At 48.6% G+C, this 21,061-nt stretch overlaps 1 protein-coding gene across 8 annotated transcripts in view; it reads right to left on the bottom strand.

Annotated features, from left to right (window-relative positions):
• Positions 1–21,061, bottom strand: part of Epb41l1 (erythrocyte membrane protein band 4.1 like 1) — a 123,812-nt gene that overhangs the window by 50,186 nt on the left and 52,565 nt on the right. For all 8 annotated transcript variants that reach the window (XM_004630877.2, XM_023714765.1, XM_023714768.1 and 5 more), the window contains exons 3-6: positions 3,754–3,944; positions 2,491–2,655; positions 548–652; positions 64–106 (exon numbers count right to left, since the gene is read on the bottom strand). In XM_004630877.2, the coding sequence (XP_004630934.1) occupies positions 64–106; positions 548–652; positions 2,491–2,655; positions 3,754–3,930 (490 nt within the window). In that variant the 5' untranslated portion in view covers positions 3,931–3,944. The remainder of the gene's footprint in view (positions 1–63; positions 107–547; positions 653–2,490; positions 2,656–3,753; positions 3,945–21,061) is intronic.

Raw genomic sequence — 21,061 nt, 5'->3', positions numbered from 1 at the left:
GAGCAGCACAGCCAGTGTCCCACCCACCCTTCCACTGCACCCCAACCATCGCCAACTACTCACTCCGGATCTGCTTCTTGATTTCCTTGGAGGGATCCAGCCAATTCTGAAAGAGAATCAAGAGTTTTTCCACAAGAAAGATGGAGGAGAGGGCCCAACTGGGCTGGGATAGAGAATGGGAACAAGGACTGGGACCTTCCCCACCAGAGCTGGGACACAGCACTGTGCTCTGAAGTTGATCTGGGGCAGCCATGATGAGGAGATATTGAGCCACAGGGGTCAGGCAGGCAGGAGCCTCTGAAGATGGGGAAAAGGCACTGTCATGGGACCACCTCCATTCCTTTAGGCAACTCACGCCATCATGGTGGGGTTCTCAGACATCCATCTAGGGTTACTTACACATCACTAAGAAAAGACTAGGGGTCGGGGTGGAGACCGAGAACAAACCGACAGTACATAGGACTGTCAGGTGCCTAATGGAAACCCTGGGGAGTGGACATGAGGCCCAAGGGAAGAGACCTCCCCCCGCATGCCCCCCATCAAGCACCTTCTGGCTGTCAGCATCGCAGAAGGTCAGGCCAAAGTAGTCCTTCTCCAGGAGGTTGAGGTGCTCACAGACCAGGTCAAATAGCACCTGGCCCCGGCCGTGCTTCTAAAGGAGAGAGCAGAGCTATCATGAGACTGGAATGTACCTTAGGATGGGTTGGGTGATGTCCTGGGCTCTAGCAGAATAACAAGAAAGGTCCTGAGAGCCTTCTAGGACCCGGATGGAGCCTCTGCCCTCCTGCCACCTGGCTCTGCTCTCTGAGTCCTAAGGGAACCTGGAGATAACAATACCCAGCCTCTAGGTTCTTCCAAGGCCTGCTAGGGTCTCTCTAGCCCATGGGTTTTCTGGCGTGGAGGCAAGTGGAAGTAAGGGAACAGGGAGTAGCTGGTTTCTCCTTCCTTTACAGCAACAAGAGAAAGGCCAGAAAACAAAACTCCTAAGCTTTGGGTGGGAGAGGAAGAGGAGAGATTTTTTTAAATTAGGGGCACAGGCAAGAGAAAGAGGAGGGCCTGGGGTTCAGGGTCACAGAGTGATTCTCATTTTCCTGACCTTTCTGTTCAAACAAAGTGTAAATGAAGAAACAAAGACTCCCCCCTGGCTAGGCAGCAAGTGAAGAAACAGAAGTGGACAGGACCTCCATCGGCCTCTACCAGAGGTACCAGAGCCACCACCCGGCCCTCCTCCTCTATCACACAACAAGGTCTGTACCACTCTCTGCGCCATTTTTCTGGCCCAGGGATCTAGCATGGCAGAGCCCACAACCAGGCTAGGTGTCTACAACAGGAGTGAAGGAAAAACACGTAAAGAGATCCATGGTAGGGGTAGTCACTCTACCCCTAATGAGAGTGACTGAGAGCCCTGCAGGGTACAGCTGCGTCCCCATGGACCTGGACAGGCATGGCAGAGGACTTCTGAGCCTGGAGGAGCCTATCCAAGTGAGTAGACGTGGCTTGAGCCAAACCCTCCACGTGCAGCTGGGGCAGCTGAAGTGGCACTTTGGAACCATGAGACATAAAAGAGCCCTTTGTGTGGGAACAAGAAAGGTGTTTGCTCAGAAGAAATACACAGTAAAGCAATAAAACTGCAGAGAAGAGGGGCCTGGCCTCCCAGGGCTCAGAAGAAAGTCACAACCCTTAAAATCAAGGCATGCTCTGAAGAGCTCAGCAGTGAGGCCAGCCTTTGAACTCTTCCACACATGTGGGAGAAGCGCTGGGCTTGTGGCTTGGACAGCATAGAGCCCCTAAGGGACAAAGGTATTCAGGGATGCGGATAGGAAAAACTAAGATTGAGGGGAGTCTGAGCCTGCACAAGTCAGGCGACATTAAAAAAAAAGGGCCAGAAGGGCTGGAGAAGAAGCATCTGTCATTTCACTGCTAGGGGCCAGAGTCATATCACAGGGGCTTCTACCCAGATAAACACACCCTTGCAGTGGGCCACCTCCCTATGCCTCGATGACATATTTAGCATAGACTCTGCAGGTGACTAGTTTGTCCTAGAGACTGACATGGTGCCCTGGACGGATGTTCACAAGGAAAGGAGGACCCCTCTATTTATCAATACACACACACACACACACACACACACACACACACACACTATAGTCTAAGCACTAGTCTCTGCTGGGAGAGATAGAAGAGCCTGGTTTCTGGGCTGCAGATCAGCCCTCAGATACTAGTAACCTTGCCACGGTACAGCCGGCCCTGAACAACCTTTTCCTGGTGCCAGCCCTATGCCCTGTCTAATTCTGTTTGCAATCATAATCATCGCTTTCTGGGCCTTCTTGCCACCATCTGTACAAAAGAGGCCCAGGCCAGGTCATCTCTCCGGACACTGCAGTCGTTCCAGGACTCCTCTGGTGTTGCTCAGGCTGATGCCCACAGGAGCTCCCTGGCCTGCGGCCAGCCAGCCGGGCACTGCGCATATGGCTCTGGGTGCTCTCTTACCTCTACCTCACACTCATACTCAGAGGCATCGAGCAGAGTGACTCGGCAGATGGCACTCTTGTACTTCTTGGCAATCTTCTGGGGTGACTTCTGGGCCTTACTGGGCGTGGTCCTCTCTGACAGGCCATCGGCCTCACAGTAGTCCTTCTCCTCCATGTCTAGGCTCTGTAGGCCCAATCGAGGGAAGAGTTTGGTCAGTGAGCTTGAAACCATGGCCTTCCACACAAACAAGAAGCAACTCAGTGGTTTTTTTTTTTTTTTTTTTTCTTGTTTTTATGAAACAGGATCTCACTATGTAGTTAAGGCTGGCCGTGAACTCACTACATAGCCCAGGCTGGCCTCTAACTTACAGTGATCCTCCTGCCTCAGCCTCCCAAGTGTTGGGACTACAAGCGCACATCACTGTGCCCAGCATAGGAAGCAACTGGAACATCTGGGACAGAGACAGATCCCAAAATGTGAGTCACTCCCTCTGAGACTCATGGAGCGTCCAGGGGACACGGTTGGTGAACACAGGAAGTGAGCTCAAGTCTCTAAATGCAACGAGGGATCGGCGTCTCACCCACAGGCTACTGATGGCAGGGGCAGCTCCTGCAGGGAGCAGCATCCCACAAAACAACACTGTGGCCAGAGCTCTGCCTCCCTCGAACAGGACATAAGGCAGGAGAACAACTGGCCTGTCTTCTCCTTCCCATCTGCTGCAGAGGCTAGCTAGAGGGGCAGAGCTGTGGAGGTCTGATGCAGGGAAGGGCCGGGCTCTGTCCTCAACCCCTTGATGGTCTTGGCCCAATCCTTACCCTCTCTGGGCCTGTTGTGAATTAAGGGAGGTGTGAATTAGAGGACTAGATGATTCCTCGAGTCCACTGTAGTTTTACAGTGATGAGTTTTGCTCCAGAATCAAACCAGGGTTGTCAAATTAGAATGAGAAATCTCAAAGATGGAAGAAGAAAGTTGAAAAAACTAGTCTTTGAAACCAGATCTAATCACTTTATGGCAATGTGACTTTGGGTAACCTGCTCCACTCCACTGAGCCACAATTTTGCTAAACGTAACATGCAGAAATCAATACCCATTCTCTGATGTTTGGAAGAATTAAATATAAAAATGACCACAATGCCCTCAGGCTCAGTGTTCACATAACAGGTCACAAATGAATCTTAGTTTCCTTCTTTCTTCCCTGCTGAGAAAATACTAGGGGCCCAGGAACAGGACGTGAGAACTGGCCAGGCAAGGGGAGGGCTGCCCATGACCTCAGGTAGCTACCTGTTCAGCAGGCCGGGAGTCCTGCTGGGGCGGATGCTTCTCATTGGAGTTGGCCTCGGGGTGGCCGTGGCCGGCAGGAGTCACAGGGGTGGTCACAGCAGCAGCAGCCTCAGGCTGTTGGGGAGCCTCCTCCTGTGCCTTCTTCACCTCAGAATCAGGGCCTGTCTCTGTTGTCATGGTGACCAGCACGCCTGCATTGGCATGAAGGAGAGCATGTGATGGGAGAGGGATGGTGACAGTGTGACAGCACAAGGGGGCAGGAATCACATGCGGAGAGAGACAGATGGAGAGAGATGGACAAAGAGCCAGAGAGCGAGAGGGAAGAAGAGAGGGATAGAGTGAATAGGAAGAGGGGAGTCACAAGAAGTGAGGGGTTAGTAGGGGCAGCCAAGGTCAAAACCCCATTTCCACTCTGCACCCAGTTTTACGGTGATCTCAGTCTCTGGGCCCAGATGTGGAATCCGATTGTTTTCTATGGATAACAGCATTCTCTGTAGGGAACCCTACCTTGCCAGGAATACAGGGGTCACTGAGTGACCAGCTCCAGGCAAGGCTCTGCCAGCTGTCTCTCTGGCCACAGTGACTGGCACACAGTAGCCCCTCAGTAGATGCTAGATAAGCTGAACTCAATCAGAAGCGCTCTCGATTCCAATTGCTTTAGGCAAAGAATATCAGCAAGCCTCTGCAAGTCCCAAGACCCAATTCCTGCTTACGTGCACGTGTGTACACACACACACACACACACACACACACACCCCTGGCTTCACAAGGCTGCTGTCAGGATGAGTCCACAACAGGTAGCCACTTAACAAAAACATACTGGGGGAGGGAAGAAGTCCATGACTCCAAGAGTAGATGCCCCACTGCTGGTGATTTGAGGGGAGCATTCAGGTGCCACTTCCTTCTTGCTGCCCCATGCCAATTTGACATGGAATAGAGTAAAAAGAAAAAAAAAAAAAAGCAAAACACACTGCTGTGCCCATGTAAAAATCAGAGTTCAGTACCAAGTCCACTGCAAATGTGGGAGTCACTTTGTCTCTCTGGGATTCATCTGCCAGGTGAGAGACTTAAAAGAGAGCCATCTCAGGGACAAACTATTCAGGGCATTTTCCCTACAAGAGTTAAATCAGGAGATTCTAGAGAGAGTCAAGGAGCCACTGCACAGTTATTCTGTTGGAATCAGCCAATTGTGGAAAAAAGAGGGGAGTGTCATGACAAAATAATAACCTCAACAACTTATCCTTATGTTTTATGTATTTAGTAAAAGATCTGAAAGGATACCACACTGTTACAGAGATGTTAAAGGAGCTGGGTGTGGTGGTGCAGGCCTGTAAACCTGGCACGTTGAAGGCTGAGGCAGGAGGATCACCACGACCCTGGTGGGGTGGGGTAAGCTATATCCCTAGCCCTAAGGAAAAAGTAAAGGAGACTCACAGAAATGCGCTAGGTAAGAGGAAGCTTTATTTTTCACTTTCTGCATTTTAGAATTACATCTGTTTAAAGATGGTTAGATGGATACATGAATAGGGATGGACAGATAGATACTAACCCACAAGCTTTGTTTTTTATTTTCTTAATGGTAAAAATACTCATTCTTGACTCCAATTAGTAAATCTTCAACCAGAAAAAGTTTGGAGCTAAAACCATGGAAAAAGGTAAGAATTCTTGACCCTGAGAGACAGACCCTTCCTCTAAATCACACCACTGCATGCAAGAAAGATCCAGACTAGACCTGGCAGGCCCTTCCTCCACCTTGCAACCACAGGAGACCACCAATGGCCAGACAGACAGACCCTGGATCCACCCTGGGATCCACATGCTCCAGCCTCCCTGCCTCAAACTTCCTTTTCCTACTCCTTGGAGTTCTGAGGATCCAATCCAACACCCTGAACACAACAGGTATGTGCCCTACCACTGTGCTATACCCACGGTACATCATTTTTATTCTTCAGTTTTTGCCTGATCTAAAACAAAGGGCACCGGACAGAAACTGGGGACTCTTGAGCAGCCTACTCGGCCACAGGAGAGTGTCATGGCCCTGAAGAAGCAGGGTCATGGCATCTTGAGACCCTATACAGCAGGTCACAAGTGGAAGACTTTGTAAGCTGGAGTGTGGCACAAGGGAGGACTGAAGCTGCTGTCAAGAAGCAAGACGGGCAGGAAGAAAAAGTGTGGGTCATCATCTCCTCCCCCACCCACAGCTTTCCCCTCAAGCTATTACCCTGGGCCTTAGGGGTACAACTTCATGACAGAGCTACATAAAGGCTCTTGCCACTCACATGACACCTGGGTCAGCATACAAAGTGACAACAGCAGCTCTGGGGAAGCTCACAACCTCTGAAGGATCAAACTGAGATCTGTCTGCTGGGCTGGGGACATTTCCTAGGCCTGCACTTGAAAACACTGGCCATCGTATTAGATAAGATCTCTTCCGGGGCCGGGGAGATGGCTCAGTGGAATAAGCGCTTCCCTGGCAAGCACAAGGGCCTGGGTTCAATCCCCGGTTTTGAAGAAAAAAAAAAAAAAGATCTCTTCAATGAGCCCCGAAATAAATGCCTACTTAATTCTGCTTTAAAAAAAACAAACAAAAAAAAACAAAAAAAACCCAGAATTTGCCAACTAGCCTGTATGCTTCCTGATATGAAATGCAGAATCCACATGACCCTTACGGCCAGACATTGCTGTGGCACATCCATTCCACCCCTCTGGTGGCCTCAGTCTGGCTTCAGCCTGGACTCTCAGAACTTTCCCCCAAGCCTGAGTCTTCCTGGGAACAGCAGGAAAGCAGTCTTAAATAAAGATCCCAGTCTTCCCTGCCTTGGTCTCCAGCAGAGTGTGCAGGCAGCCAGTTCCACAGATAAGAAGCGCTGGCTATCCTCTGAGATAATTAACCTACTCTTCTTTTGCGTGTTAAACTCAGAGATCAAGAGACTCAAGTGACAGTCATTTCCTCAAACAAGGTTCCTCTGTTTTCAGGTTAAGCGCCCAGGAGGTGCTGGGGCCACTCTGGGAAGGGGGTGCAGAAAATTATGGGAAACATCTGGGTGAAAAAAGCATGGGCCACAACAGTGTGTACAGATAGATGCTATTTTTTAAAAATTTTATTATTTATTTGTGTGTGTGTGTGTGTGTGTGTGTGTGGCCAGCTCAGCCCACCAGGGGGCAAGGCTGGCTGGCATGTGGTGCTGGGGGATTGAACCGCGGTCCCTGTGCTTTGCTAAGCTTGTTCTAAGTAGGTGCTTTAGACCACTGAGCCATTTCACCAGCCCTAGATGCTATTTTAATTAATACACATACATAAGTTGGTCCCCAACTTATGATAGTCCTACTTATGATTTTTCAACCTTACGATGGTGAGAAATTGTATTTTCAATTTCAGTACAATATTAAATAAATTAAGTGAGATATTCAGCAGTATTATAAAATAGGTGTTGTGTTGAATGATTTAAGCCATTTAATGTAGGCTGAATTAAGTGATGTGAGCACATTTGAGGTAGATTAGCTAAGCCATGATACTGTGTAGGTTAGGTATATTAAATGCATTTTTTTACTTACGATATTTTCAATCTCAAATTGATGGGGCTATCAGGATATAGTCTCAAGGTAAGTTAAAGAACATCTATACTGAAAATATAGCAAAGCTTAGCTATGGTTATTTCGGGGTGGCAGAAACAGGGACTGTTACTTTTTCTTCTCTCTATTTAACTATAGTTCTTGGTTTTTCTACTAGGAGATTTCTTGAATTTTTTAAATAAATAAATAAATTTATTTATTTATTTATTTATTTTTTCTTTTTTTTTTAATTTTTATTTTTTATTTATTTATTTTATTTATTTATTTATTTATTTATTTTGTGTGTGGGTGGCCAGCTCAGCCCACCAGGGGGCGGGGCTGGCTGGCATGTGGTGCTGGGGGATTGAACCGCGGTCCCTGTGCTTTGCTTTGCTTAGCTTAGCTTAGCTTGTTCTAAGTAGGCGCTTTAGACCACTGAGCCATCTCACCAGCCCCTATTTATTTATTTTAGAAAGGGGATCTTGCTTTTCTTAGCCTTAGACTGGGCTCAAGCGGTCCTTCTGCTTCAGCTTCTCAAGTTACTTACTGAAGCTGTAGGTATGACCACAACGAGCTCTTCAAATGATTGTTTTAAAAATTAGAGACCAAAAAAAAAAACAAAACAAAAAAAAAAATTTTTCTGATGCCTCTAGCTTGGTATGACAGGTTGAAAGGGGATAAACGAAATCTGTTTAAACTTTATAGAAAATTTATAAATTAAAAAATATCATTATTATTTCTGAAACCTATGATGAGCTCTTTCTTTGACAAGCTCAAGGATAAGGGACCATGCCCTTACTAGGCCACAGGAAAGGAGCCAAGCACCCAGCCTGGGTGCACTGAGCCAGCCATGAGGGCACGTCTTCCCAGGCCCGGGTTAGAAAGGCTGATACAGCCTGCTGGGTGCCTAGGCCAAGGACCACAGGGGACCCGCAGGGGAGCACGTGCTGGTTCCTGTGGACGCTGCTGCCATGAGAAGACCACGCTGTCCTAGGGGATGGCTACGGTGATTTGGGTTTGCCAGCGTACACTTCAGCCTCTGAGCAGACTCTGGGACCTGGTGATCTTGAATGTCACCATCCGTTCCTGAAGGAGTCTTCTTGGGTAGGAGGTGTAGGTGCGATGAGGAACTTTTAGACAGGAGATGGCAGAGAGGACACTTGAGCTGAGACGCCATGCAGGCAAACATGCAGAGATGGGATCACAGAGGCTATGCGGGGAATAAAGAAGATGGCACTGACATTCCGAGTCCTCAAAACAGCTGTAAAAGGGAGCTTCAGACAGCTTGGCAGGAGGGACAGGAGAGATCTGGGAGACATGAAGGAGCTGGGAGGTTGAAGCAACTTTGCAAAAGCCAGAAGCACCCTGCCCACTAGAGAAGGACAGGACTGCCCCAAGTGAGCAGTGCTATGGCTAGACCCAGGCCAGGGTCAGTCACAGAGCCTGAGCAGCACTGCAGGGCAAGGGGCCTCAACAGTGGCCAAGAGCACAGGTGTGGGCTTTGGAGCCAGGCACACAGAGACCCAAACCCCAGCTCCAGCCATTCCTGGCTCTGTGACCTTGGGCCAATGACTTCATTTATCTGAGCTTCAGTTACCTGTCTATAAAGCTAAGATTCTCCTCCTTCCCTCTCACAGTGATGATGGACATTCACTTAGCATGATGTGCACCCCACAGAAGAATCTGAAGAGGTAGGTCTATCATTACAAGCAATAATGGGAAGATGCTGCAGTGAGGACTGCCCCCAAAGCCAGAGCATGGAAATGCCCGACCCGATGGACACAGGAAGAGATGCTCCACAAGACAGACGCCAGCAGGGCCAGACTGATGACACCAATACATGAGCAGCTGAATGCTTGGGATTAGAAAAGAGGAAGGACAGCCAGAAAAGTGAATGCTGACAATACCCTGTCTGGGAACAGAGGCCGGTCACAGTCCAGAATGTTCGCCTGGCCTGGGCTAGGGCAGGCCCAGCAGGCTGCCTGCATCTGAGGCCCTGCAACACTGCAACCTCCGTCTGGCTTCCCTGGCCTCCCTTCCAGGGGCATTGGACAGTCTTCTTGTACTGTGGCTTTCCATCTTGGTGGCCAACAGGAAGAGGGTGTCCCAGACCAGCAGAGACAATACTCATTGGGCCTGACAACTGTACCACCCCTTATAAAAAAAATTAGCTTGTAATCTGATTAACCTTCTAATTAGGGTTAGTATGAGTCAGCATCTCTAAGCCCAGGGCTTCAGATTTGTTCTTTTGGGGTTTTTTCCATCTTTCAAGTTACTGCCCATGTCTAAACCAACATCAGCTCAAAGCAGGACGGCTGTCCAGCCTGCACCATGGTTTCTCTGTGGCCATGCTGAGGGTCTGTCTTCCACAGAGCAGCCACAAAGATCTTTTCGAAACTCCAGTGGATGCTCTCTTTAAAACCTCCAATGGTTCCAGGTAGGGTGGCACATGCCTATGATCCCAGCACTCAGGAGGCTGAAGCAGGAGGATTGCCATAAATTTAAGGCCAGCCTTAGTGAGTGAGTTAGTCCTTAGTGGGCTACGTAGTGAGTTCCAAGCCAGCCTGGACTATACAACAAGATCCTATTTTAAGTAAACAAAACACAAAACAAAATAAAACAAACCAAACTCCTCCAATGGCTCAGCATCAAAATAAAACACAAATACCAAGCCAGGCATGGTGATGCATGCGTATAGTCTCAGCTACTTGGGAGGCTGCAGCAGGAGGATCATAAGTTCCAGGCCACCATGGGCAAAACCCTGCCTTAAAATAATAAATAAATAAATAAATAAATAAATAAATAAATAAATAAAGCTAGGGATGTAGCTCATTGCAAGGCCCTGGGTTCAACCTCCAGCAGAAGTAAAAAAATAAATAAATAAAGTGCAGATTCTTTATCAGTCTATAGGGCTCTACATACGGCTCCTGCCCATCTTTCCAGATCAGCTCTTTCCACTGCCAGCCCTCTACCCGCCTCTCCCCCCATGATCCTGTCATACCAGCTTTCTGTCTGGCACCTGGAAGTGCCAATCTTGCTTCTGCTCTAGGGTTTTACCCTTAGTATCCCTTTTTTGTGGACAGCAGTTCTCTTAGCATGACAGTTCTCACCTTCAGATCCCAAATCTAGTGCCCTTTGACCACCCCAGTTCAAATGAATCCCTTTTTTTGTTTTTCTGATTTTTTGTTTTATTTTTTTACAGCAGGTACAGTTGTTTCTTTGCCATTTTTGTTTCCCTGGTTGTGAGGGATTGTGCCCAGGGCCTCACCCCTCATGGAGCTACATCTCCAGCCCTTTTTACTTTATTTTAACTCAACTTGGGATTCTCTTGCTTTAGCATCTGCAGTAGCTGGTATTACAGGGATGGAGGGCTGCACTGGGCTCATTTTGATCCATTTTTAAGTGTAACAATTCAAGGCCATTAATTACATTTGTAACACTGTACAATAGTAGCCACTTTCCAAAAATTTTCATCATCCCAAATAGAAACTTTGTATCCACTAAGCAAATATGGAGGGGTTCCCTTTTCCTAGTAATCAGCACAAACCAAGTTTATATCTATTGATTGGTTTACATACTTGCTCCTCTTCCTCCTCTAAAATACAAACTCCAGAATCATCTCTGTTTTCAATCGTTAATATTTCTAGGGCTTATCACAGTTCTTGATATAAAAAAAAACCAACGTCAATCCCCGGTTCTGCCAACCCCCCCAGACCTCCCCCCCAAAAAAACCAACAAAGTTAACACTGAGCTGGCTTGGTGGCTTGCGCCAGCAGTACTAGATCCTTGAGAGACTAAGAAGCCCAGAAGCTTGAGACCAGCCTGGGTGATAACAAAATTCAGTCTTATAACAAAATAACAAAAGTCTACAATATTAATATTTATACAGTTTGTTACTGCTGGGAATTTGATCTAAGTATTTTACATCAATGAACTCATGTAATCGTCACAATTACCTATCATAGGTATTCTTATCTCCACTTGATAGAAGAAATTGAAGCAGAGACGTTAAGTCATTTGCTCAAGATCACACAGCTAGTAAATAGAAACGTCAGAGTTCCCCTGGCAGCCTCTGTGGCTAGCAGGCAGCCAGCCTCTCCTGACGATTTATCAGGCCTTCAGCAGATGATTTTTCCATCCAACTTCCTGATATTATCCTCCTTATTTAACTGATGAGCACACACAGGCACAAGGAGGCAGACTGCTTTGCACAAGGTCAGAAGGCTGTGCCAGATCCCTCGACCTTAAGTCCTTCCCGCTCCCTGGTATTTCAGCAACTTCGGGGGCTCAGCTGGTACTAATTTCTCCATGGAGTTGAAGCTGGCCAAGGAAAAACTAGCTGAGGTTGAAAAGAAAATCCACTAGAAGAAAATCCACTAGGAAGGTGCAGCAACAGGACCACTGCTTCCGGTCTCCATGCCCCCACTTCCCACCTGATGGGCCTTCCTCTTTCTCAGCATCAGTTTTCTTGTCTGTTAGACAAGCATGAGAGTCCCTGGCCTCCACATTAGAGTAATGGCATGGTAATAAAGCATACTGCAGAGAGTGAAGACTTTGAGATCCTACGGTTAAAGTCCCCCCAAATAGAGAGCAGAGAGTGCTATCTGAGAAGCAGGTTCTGCATCCATACACTTAGCAGGGGAACAACATGGGGCCACACAAACCACTCACTCCTACTCAGCAAGGCTGTCTCTCCTAAGCCTTGGGCACTGACAACACTGAGGACTTTTGCCCATGTATTAATGGGGATTCTAATCTAGGTGAGAGTGGAAGTAACAGTAGGAAGGGGGGGAGAAAGAGAGAGAGAGAGAGAGAGAGACAGAGACAGAGACAGAGACAGAGAGACAGAGAGAGACAGAGAGAGAGAGACAGAGACAGAGACAGAGAGACACAGAGAGACAGACAGAGAGAGGTGGGGGAAGAAGTGGACGGAGTATAGGAAGCACCAAACACTAAGAAAACGCCAGACAGAACAAAACTCTTGTTTTGATATTTCTAGTAATCACAGTCACCCAGATAACCCTTTGCTATTTTTGGGGAGGTCAGGGATGTGTCCCTACCAGGCCCCCTGCAATGGTGCCTCCTGTGCTGACCTCCATTTGCACCCTGATCTATGCCCTGCTTAAGGAGGGAGGCTGACCCACTGAACTGTCCCTGAGCCCCTTGCCTGCTGCTTCTGGTCAGGTACAGTCAACAGAAGGCGTTGGCAGAAGGAGAGGCGTGCTGAGGACACCTTCCCCAACTTCCCTCACTGCAGTCTGGCAGCGGCTGAGCCCCTCCAGGACACCTCCTTGCTCTGCTGCATCATCTGTGGAGCTCAGCAATTGAGGAGCCCTTCCTCCTCCCTTTCAGGCCAAGAGGTGACAACAGCTTCTGTCATTGCTATTTGTGGGTGTCTCAGTACCTGTGAGAGTCCCCTTAACCCTGCTCACACCTGCATTAACATATCTCCCCAGCTGTAGCCTCAGAGTAGAAATCTGTTTCCTGCCAGCATCTGACTGATATACCACCTGGTACTAAGTGCGTGTATGAATCGAGGGGGAGGGAAGCCCGAGGAGGCTGCCTGCCCTAAGTGGCTTAGGATGACAAAGGACACAGGGAGACCTTCAGCAAGTCCTTTATCCAAACCGTGCCTCAGTTCCTTCATTTGTAAAATCATCAAGATAACTGCATTCCTGACAGGTTTCCTATGAAAATGGAATTAGATGGTGTCCATAAAGCATTTAATACATGCCCTAAACCACAGAATTAGTACACTAGAGATATTAGTCTCATCTTTGGTCTTAAATCTGAAGATTAACATGTTAACAATCACATAAAATATGGGACTTTTTTCTCTGTATTTTGCAATTTCTCTACTATGAACATGTATTACTTTAGGAATCAGAAAAAAGAATTGAAAGAAAAGGCATGGAGCACACCTGCACCTCTTAAGGCTTAGTCTTCTTCTCAGTGGCTGGAGGCAATGTTACTTCTCACAGGGATCTTCCCAGCACAGGACACTCCCTTCCTCCAGGGGCAGTCTGGAGAGACGCGAATGGAATGCCTGGAGGGCACAGCCTGCGCCCATCCCAGCAGGCCTGCTGGATCTGAAAGGGCACTGAGCCTGCAGTCACCTCACTGGTACATGCTCAGGTTCAGAGGTGGCTCCAGGGAGATGGCAATTTGGCAGAGGCCTTTGGTACCCATGGGTACTGCATCAGATAACACCTAGCAACGGGATCAGGCCGCCACCCACCAGCGCTGGCTTCTTGCCCAAAAGTCTCATGCTACCTGGGAACCACAGACGATGTGTAGTTGTGGATTTGGACCACGTGAGAGCCTGGCTCTGCAGAGTAACAAACAACAAAAAGGACAAAGGACGGCTGGAGAGATAGCTCCATGGCCTAAGTGTCTGACTGGCAAGCACAAGGTTCTGCGTTCAATCCCCGGTACTACACACACAAAAGAAAGGGAGAAAGGCCTCCTGCTTGGACCATGCTGATGATAGCACAGGAGGCAGCTGAGACACCCCTTGGCAGGGCACCCTGAGAGCCAGAAAATGTGCTGACTGCCTTTCAGGCTTTATCCAATTTGAACTGTGCAGGGACTCTGCAGCACCGGGGGCTGATTCCAAGCTGGTCAAGGTCACCCTGCTAGTCAGCTTGAACACAGCAAGGACTAGGACCCAGGTCTACTGGCTCGCAGCTCGGCACTCTTCCCCCTCAATCCTGCCACATCCCACAACCTCCAACTTGGTATAAGCCCTGTAACCAATGCTACCGTTGCTCTGGATGTAGAAATCCTAACAGCAGTATCAATCCCTCCTCCCACATGCAGGGCCTTTTACAATGTAAGCATCCTTTATAATCATCATTTTGCATGGACCTCACCAATCAGCTGGTGTTAAGAGGGTGCAAAGAACAGCAGTTATGAAAATGGGCCCTGACACGAGAGCTGGAATCCTGACTTTGTGGGCTGGGTGACCTTGGGCAGACTACTTAACCTCTCTGAGAGGCAGTGTGAGCAGGTAAAATGAGAATAATGCTTCCTATACCTCAAAGAGACAGAACAAAACAAGCTAGTGCACTCCAATATACTGTGCTATGGCACAGTATTTGACACAGAGCAGGCTCTCAGTGGGTGGGAAAGATAGCTTTGATCAGTAAGGAACCATTACCATACAGACAGACCAACTGGTGGGGTTAAGAGGATGCACAGGACTTGTCCAAGGTCACAAAGGGACTAGACACAGGCAAGACTCAAGTGAAGGCTTACAGTAGCCTAAGATAATTTGAAAATTCCACAGTTGAGCTTATCCACACGGGATAAATGAAAGAAGTCTCCTGGGGACATCCCCATTTTTTGAGGGTGACAGGGACACAGCCTTTTCCAAAGAGGAAGCAGCAGCTAATCTTCAAGGGCAATTCTCATGGTCTCGCAGTTTCTGACTTTCTCTCACTTGATTTTCATTAACTGTTTAAATGCCATTAAAGTTCACTGTGAGTGGAATGAAGAAGAGAGCAAAACGAGATGTCTACCTGCAGGACACTGGCCCAGTTAGCTAGGCATTATCCATTAAAAATTAAATTCCGAAAGTATTGCACACCTATTGGGATCTCTTCTCCTTTGCAATGCTAGGATCAAATCAGAATACTTGCGCATGCTAGGCAGACACTCTACCACTGAGCTCACACCCCAGCCATAAAAATTTCTGAGACAGATTTTATGTACTGAAGTGAAAAGATGTCAATATATAATTAAATGAAAATGCAAGTTGTAAAACAATATTGCGACTCATGATTCCATGCTGGTTGGCATGTTTGTTATATGGGAACAGAAAATTTCTAGAAGGATGCGCGCTGCCATTGGATTCATCTGGAGGGTAGGGTGCTGGTGAAAGAACTAAGGGAGAGAATACACTTTTGAATTGTTACGATTTTTCACAAATTAATTTTGTGGGCTGGTGAGATGGCTCAGTGGTCTAAAGCACCTACTTAAAACAAGCTTAGCAAAGCACAGGGACCGCGGTTCAATCCCCCAGCGCCACATGCCAGCCAGCCCCGCCCCCTGGCAGGCTGAGCTGGCCACACAAAGACATACACACAAACAAATAAATAAATACATAAATAAATGTTTAAAAAAAATTTTAAAAAAAGAATTGTTTATAAAAAAAACAAATTGGGGGCCCAGCCCTAGCTCAGTTCTTTAAGTGGCTGCTTCCACAATGCTGGCAGCCTCAGTTTGCTGTAGTTCGATCCCCACAACACTCCAGCCATGCAAAAGTGCCCTGAAGGCATTCAAGGAGCAAAACACACACACACACACACACAAAAAAAAAAAAAAAAAAAAATTCCTTATAAAAAAACAAATTAATTTTGTAATTGAAGCTAAAGAAAAAGGTATAATGTTAAGCATTTATTTGGCTCAATTTCATTTACTTCCATGGGGTTCCTTGCTGTAACTCCATTTCTGCCTGATTCTTCCAGTCTGTATCTATGGTTAGATCTAGTTTTCTACCACTGTAACCTGAATGCTCATCATTTTATGAGGTTTTGCCATTTAACACTGATTGTATCTGAAGTATTCTGGTACTATATTGTCAGCATTGCACCTAAGGTTCATAGCTTTACTATGTGCTAGGTACCAAACAAGAGTTTTAGATGTTTTAACTTATGTAGGTTTCATGGTGATTCCAAACGCAGGCACACACACTAGCCAAATAACCATAGAAGAGACAGGGAAAATGAGGCACGATGAGATGAATTCATCTGCCAAGGCTCTGTTGCTGGTAAGGACAAAAAGAACTTACACCCTGGTCTGTGTGAGGCCCACCTTCTCCCTGGAGACCTCCACACCCTATTCTTGGCATTGATAAAGATGGTCCCTGACCTAGGATGGCCAACATACATTTTCTGACATTAAAATGACACAATGATACAGAAGTGATACGTGTGGAGCAGAAACCATACTTCAAAAAAGAGTCTTTTTTGAGACAAGGTCTAGCTATGTAGTTCAGGCTGGCCTTGAACTCACTATGTCACCTAGACTGGCCTTGAACTTGTGGCCATCCTCCCGCCTCAACCTCCCAAGTGCTGGGTTTATAAGCATATACCACGACAGCTGGCTTCACAGTTTGAATTTTGATGTTTTCCTGGACTATCAGTATGCCACAGGGTACTGACTTGGGATGCTGGTCAGCAATAGCGAGCTGAGGCTGTGGGTCAGCCACACACTGCAGAACACTGTGTTGCTAAGCCAAGATACTCAGTAGGGTAGGCATATTTAATGCATTTCTGACTTCAGATATTTTCAAATAATGATGGGCTTGTGGGGTTAGAACCCCACTGTAATTGAGGTACATTTGTACTGAGGAGTGAAAAGAAGAATGTGGCAGGTGTGGCGTCTTCCAACTTGTGTGACCTTGTGCAAGTCATTTCCCCTCTGCTTAGCTCACTCAATCCTTCCACTGAGGAAGCACTTGCTGATCAATGAGCAACACATTGATGGTAGAACAATGAATAGAACATAAACCTGCTCTCGAGGAAGTTAGAGGCTGGCCTCAACTTATTTACAGAGCCAAAAGATCTCAACCCAGCCCCTCCTCTGTCACCAGGCAGGCAAAAGCATGAAACAAATAAACGATGCACAGGAACTCTGCCAGCACACAGCCCCATATCTGCAGCAGGGATTTCTGTGGCTGTTCACCACTGCATGTTATTTCATCCAGTGGATGTTCCAAAATGTTCTCAATCATCTTCCTATTGTTGGACATTTAGTCCCAATTTGCTGCTATTATACAGAAGCTCTCTGATGGAGATTCATCCAAAGAAAATAATTCAAAGGGGGAAAAAAAGAACCAGATGCTCAAAGAAGACGCTGCCCAACCTTCCAGATGACTGAAGGGAAGCCGGTCTTTTTCACATTCCCCAACCTCAACTGAATTCCGCACCCCCACGGCCTTCCCTGGGCCAAGCTGCCCCTCCGTCAACCTGGCAAACCACCCATCACTCAAGGGACATCTTAGTGGAGTTTCAATCTTCCTCCCTTCCCAGCCCTTCAAGTCCCCGACTTGAGGCTTCTCTGCAAAGCACAGTCTACCCCTGCCTTGTGGGTCATACAGCTGCCATAGGACCTTCCCAGCACAATCCTCTGGGCTCCTCCATAGATCAAAATCTTGCAAAGGTCCTGGAGCTCTGGGCTCACGTGAAGCCCAGACACCTCAGCCTGACATTTACGAGACAGAGGGGGGCCAAGCAATGCTCGCCAAGCTCCCACCCCGTGCCAGCACTGTGCTAGGGGCTTTATGTAACAACCACAACGTGGCCTCTAAGACATAGGGTGTTTATGCACATTTTACAGACGAAGGTGTTCATACACATTTTCCCAAAGCTTAGAGAAACTAAATGGTGTCCCAAAGCCACATGGCTAGTACTCAGCAGGACTGCAACTGGAGCCTGGCTCTGGTTGAATCTAGTTTCATAGAAGACTCAAACACAGGCTGACTTTCTTCTGAGTCACCTCCCAGCTCCCTACCCCCTGCAGCTATCTATGCTGTGCACACCACACACACACCCTTCTTCAAGGGCACCCACTTTTCTTCCCCTCTGACCTCAGCCCATAGCCCCTATATTCTTGAGGCCTTTCCCAGGCACCAGAACAGGAACCCCTATTGAGCAAATATGGCAATGTATTTTTCACTTTCATACAATTATGTCCATGTCTTTCCAACTAGACTGTCAGGCCTTTGGGGCAGGATACATCTGACAGGGTGACTAATCTTGACAAAACGGAGAATGGCTTCTAAGAAAGTAGCCACCTAGCATGGCCATCACGAATGTGGCTCTGAACCACACTGCTTCCCCACAACCCAGCTGTGAGACCTTGGGCAAGTGCCTTTCCCTCACTAAACCTCTGTCCTTTCCATTTGAAAAATGGCAAGAATGGTTCCGTCACAGGGTCTTATACTAATTGTACCTATAGACAGTGCCTAGTGTGTAGTACATGCTCAATAAACATGAGCTGCTACTATTCTTACCCACAGCCTCCCACCCTTGAAGGAAGCAATGCCAGCCTGCTGCCGCCCTCACTGTCCGCCTAAATGCAGGTCCCGCTAACATGGCCTCCTCTTCCAGGTGCTACCTCACAGCCCCAAAATTCCTCTCCACATGGTTTCTGGTCATTGGAGCCCTACCAAATGTGGCGGGCAGCAAGTGACAAAGCCAGTCAGTCTCCCCTGACAGCCATTGGGAATAGGCAATCTAAAGCTTCCCACCTGTAGGGGATGCTGGCCAGGAGGCAGAAGGCCAAGGGCAACCCACCCTCTGAGGACCCCCAGCCAGTGCCGCTTGGTCCCTAATCCCTCAGGACCTCAGCAGTACTCAAGCCACAGAGCCACCCTTGCCTCGTGGACCTAACACATAGTCCTCTCTACCCAGATGAGCTCCAGGCTACCAGATCAGCCAGCTCTGCTAGACACCAGGCTGGTACTGCTAGGCCACTGCAAAGTCATGGTAGAGGTGAGGAGTCTGGACTCACGCAGCCCTACACATTCCAGCTGTGTAGGCTCATAATTTTTTTCACACCTTAGTTTGTGTATAAAAAGTGAATGACCTGCCTGATAGGACTGTTGTAAGAGGATGTAAAAGCACTTTGCACAGTGCATGGTATATAGTAAGGGTTCTATTACTCACTCTGAGTAGTCACTGGTATCACTTGAGGTAAATATTACTGTTCTTTTAGTAAATAGGGCAAAGAAGCCCAAAGATGCCAGGCTGGAACTCTCAGAAATGCTTGGCTTCTCAGCCTGTCAAGAGACCCTCCCTGCCCAGCCCATAACATGTCTAAGCAGCAGCACTCTCTCAGCTCTGTACATACCAAGAGGGTCTGGAGCCACTGCCTGCCCTTTCTATTAGCTCTGGTCCATTCCCTGCAAGGCATCCCTCACTGGGGAAGGGCAGCATTAGGCCCCTCCCAAGGGGGGAGCCTCAGACTCCAAGCTCTAAAGAACAACTCCCAACAGAGTCCTGTGTATGGATATCCAGCAGCAGGGGATCAGACATTTGGGCTGTGAGAAGCTCAGACTAAGAGGTGGAAAACCCAGGACATGAATGCTGGCTCACACAATACGTGACCTTGGACTCTAGCAGCTACTCTTCCTCTACCTATCTACCTTTCCATGTTCAATCTGAGTTAGGGCTAAAGGACTAAGAACTGTTCCCATGGGAGTTGTCCTGGAGCCCTTTAAAAAGCTCAGAAAGCCCAGTCAAGGGAACTGCTACATGGGCCAGGAAGGATAACAGCAACAGTGCCCTACCCCCATACCAGTCTGTAGGACTGCCCTGAGGTGTCCCTCCCGGAGCAGCCAGGGACTGTGCCCTCACCTCAGAATACACCTAGGTTGCTGGGCAGGCATGACCTTAAGCTGGCCAGCAGAAACCAGCTCATCCCCACATGGGGCTGGCAGAGCCTGCCTGGGCCACAGCGGCTCAGAGAGGAGGCTGGCACAGGCTGCCTTTGCTGTTGGATCCATCTGGAGGCATGGGTGGGCAGCAGGCACAAGTGCCTCCATGCTCCACACCCTTGCCTGGTACAGGAGCTTCAGAAGGCATCATCCCAGTCCCCAGTTCTGCGGCACAACTGCCGCAGGTTCTGCAAGACCCCTAATGCTGGGGGAAAAGGAACAGATGCAGCAACTGGACTCCACTTCTCTTTGAGAAGCCCAAATTCCAGCCTCTGCACTCCCACTTTGGGGTGCAGAGGAGGTGACATGCCAATCCAGAAGTGACAGTGGGAACATGTGGTAATGCTCTCTCTCCCCCACCAATGCATCTCAGAGCTCTGAGGAAAAGCAAGATCCATGGCTGGAAGCAGAGCCAGAGGACAACATCCCCCAGAACTCCTTTCTAGTCCTTGTCCAGCCCTTTAAAGTCCCCCAGGAACACTTTGGTTCATCTACTTCTGCTAGTCAGTGGCCTCAGACCTAATATTCTGGTACGCACCAGCCACCTGGTTCCCATGCTTGCCCCCAAGATCCCATCCTGTTGGAGACCCTGGCTCTCCCCAAGGACAAAGGTGCCAGATACAATTGAAACACACAAATCTTCTTCCTCTAATTAGTGGGGTCAGCCACTCGCCAGGACACCAGGCCAAGCCACAGAGCCCCTAGGGCTAAGGTCCATGCCCCCAGCTCTGGGAGACCTGGAAAGGAGCTGGTATGGGAAGCAAGCAAACAGTCAGGAAGGGTCTGAAACTAGCGGGTGAGGGTGGGGGTGAGGGCGAGGGTGAGGGCGAGGGTGAGAGCTCCCCACCATCAACCTGCAACTAAGGTAGCTCCTGTAGCATCCCACTGCTAGAGGAGAAATCAGAGAGCCTCAGGGCTCCAGACCAAGTAGCAGGGCCTCCAGAACTGAGTGGGCCAGCCGCAGCGGGAGCACAGCACCCAGAAAGCTGTCTTCCAGGGGGCACCAGCTCACCCCTCTCTCTCTCCCACCGTGGGGGAGCCACGGTGGTGGAGGCAACTGTAAGGACCTCCCCACACTGGCCAAGGTGCCAACAGCCTGCAAACTCAGTTCCCGGGTCTTGTCACTGGATTCCTCCCCAGAGCTGGAGGCTGGGCCTAGATGTCGCGCACCCCAGCCCCTAGATCCACCATCCCCTTGTGCCTACCTGGGCCTGGGAGTCCCCATCTTGGGCCGGCTGGATGAGGAGCTGCAACCTCGGCGGCTCCCTGCTCGGCCGGCAGGCCGCGGGGCGGGGCGGCGCGGGCCGCGGCGGG

This window comes from Octodon degus, unplaced genomic scaffold, assembly GCF_000260255.1.
Source record: "Octodon degus isolate 3935 unplaced genomic scaffold, OctDeg1.0 scaffold00037, whole genome shotgun sequence".
Taxonomy (NCBI): domain Eukaryota; kingdom Metazoa; phylum Chordata; class Mammalia; order Rodentia; family Octodontidae; genus Octodon; species Octodon degus.
This window is presented reverse-complemented; position numbering and strand designations above follow the sequence as displayed.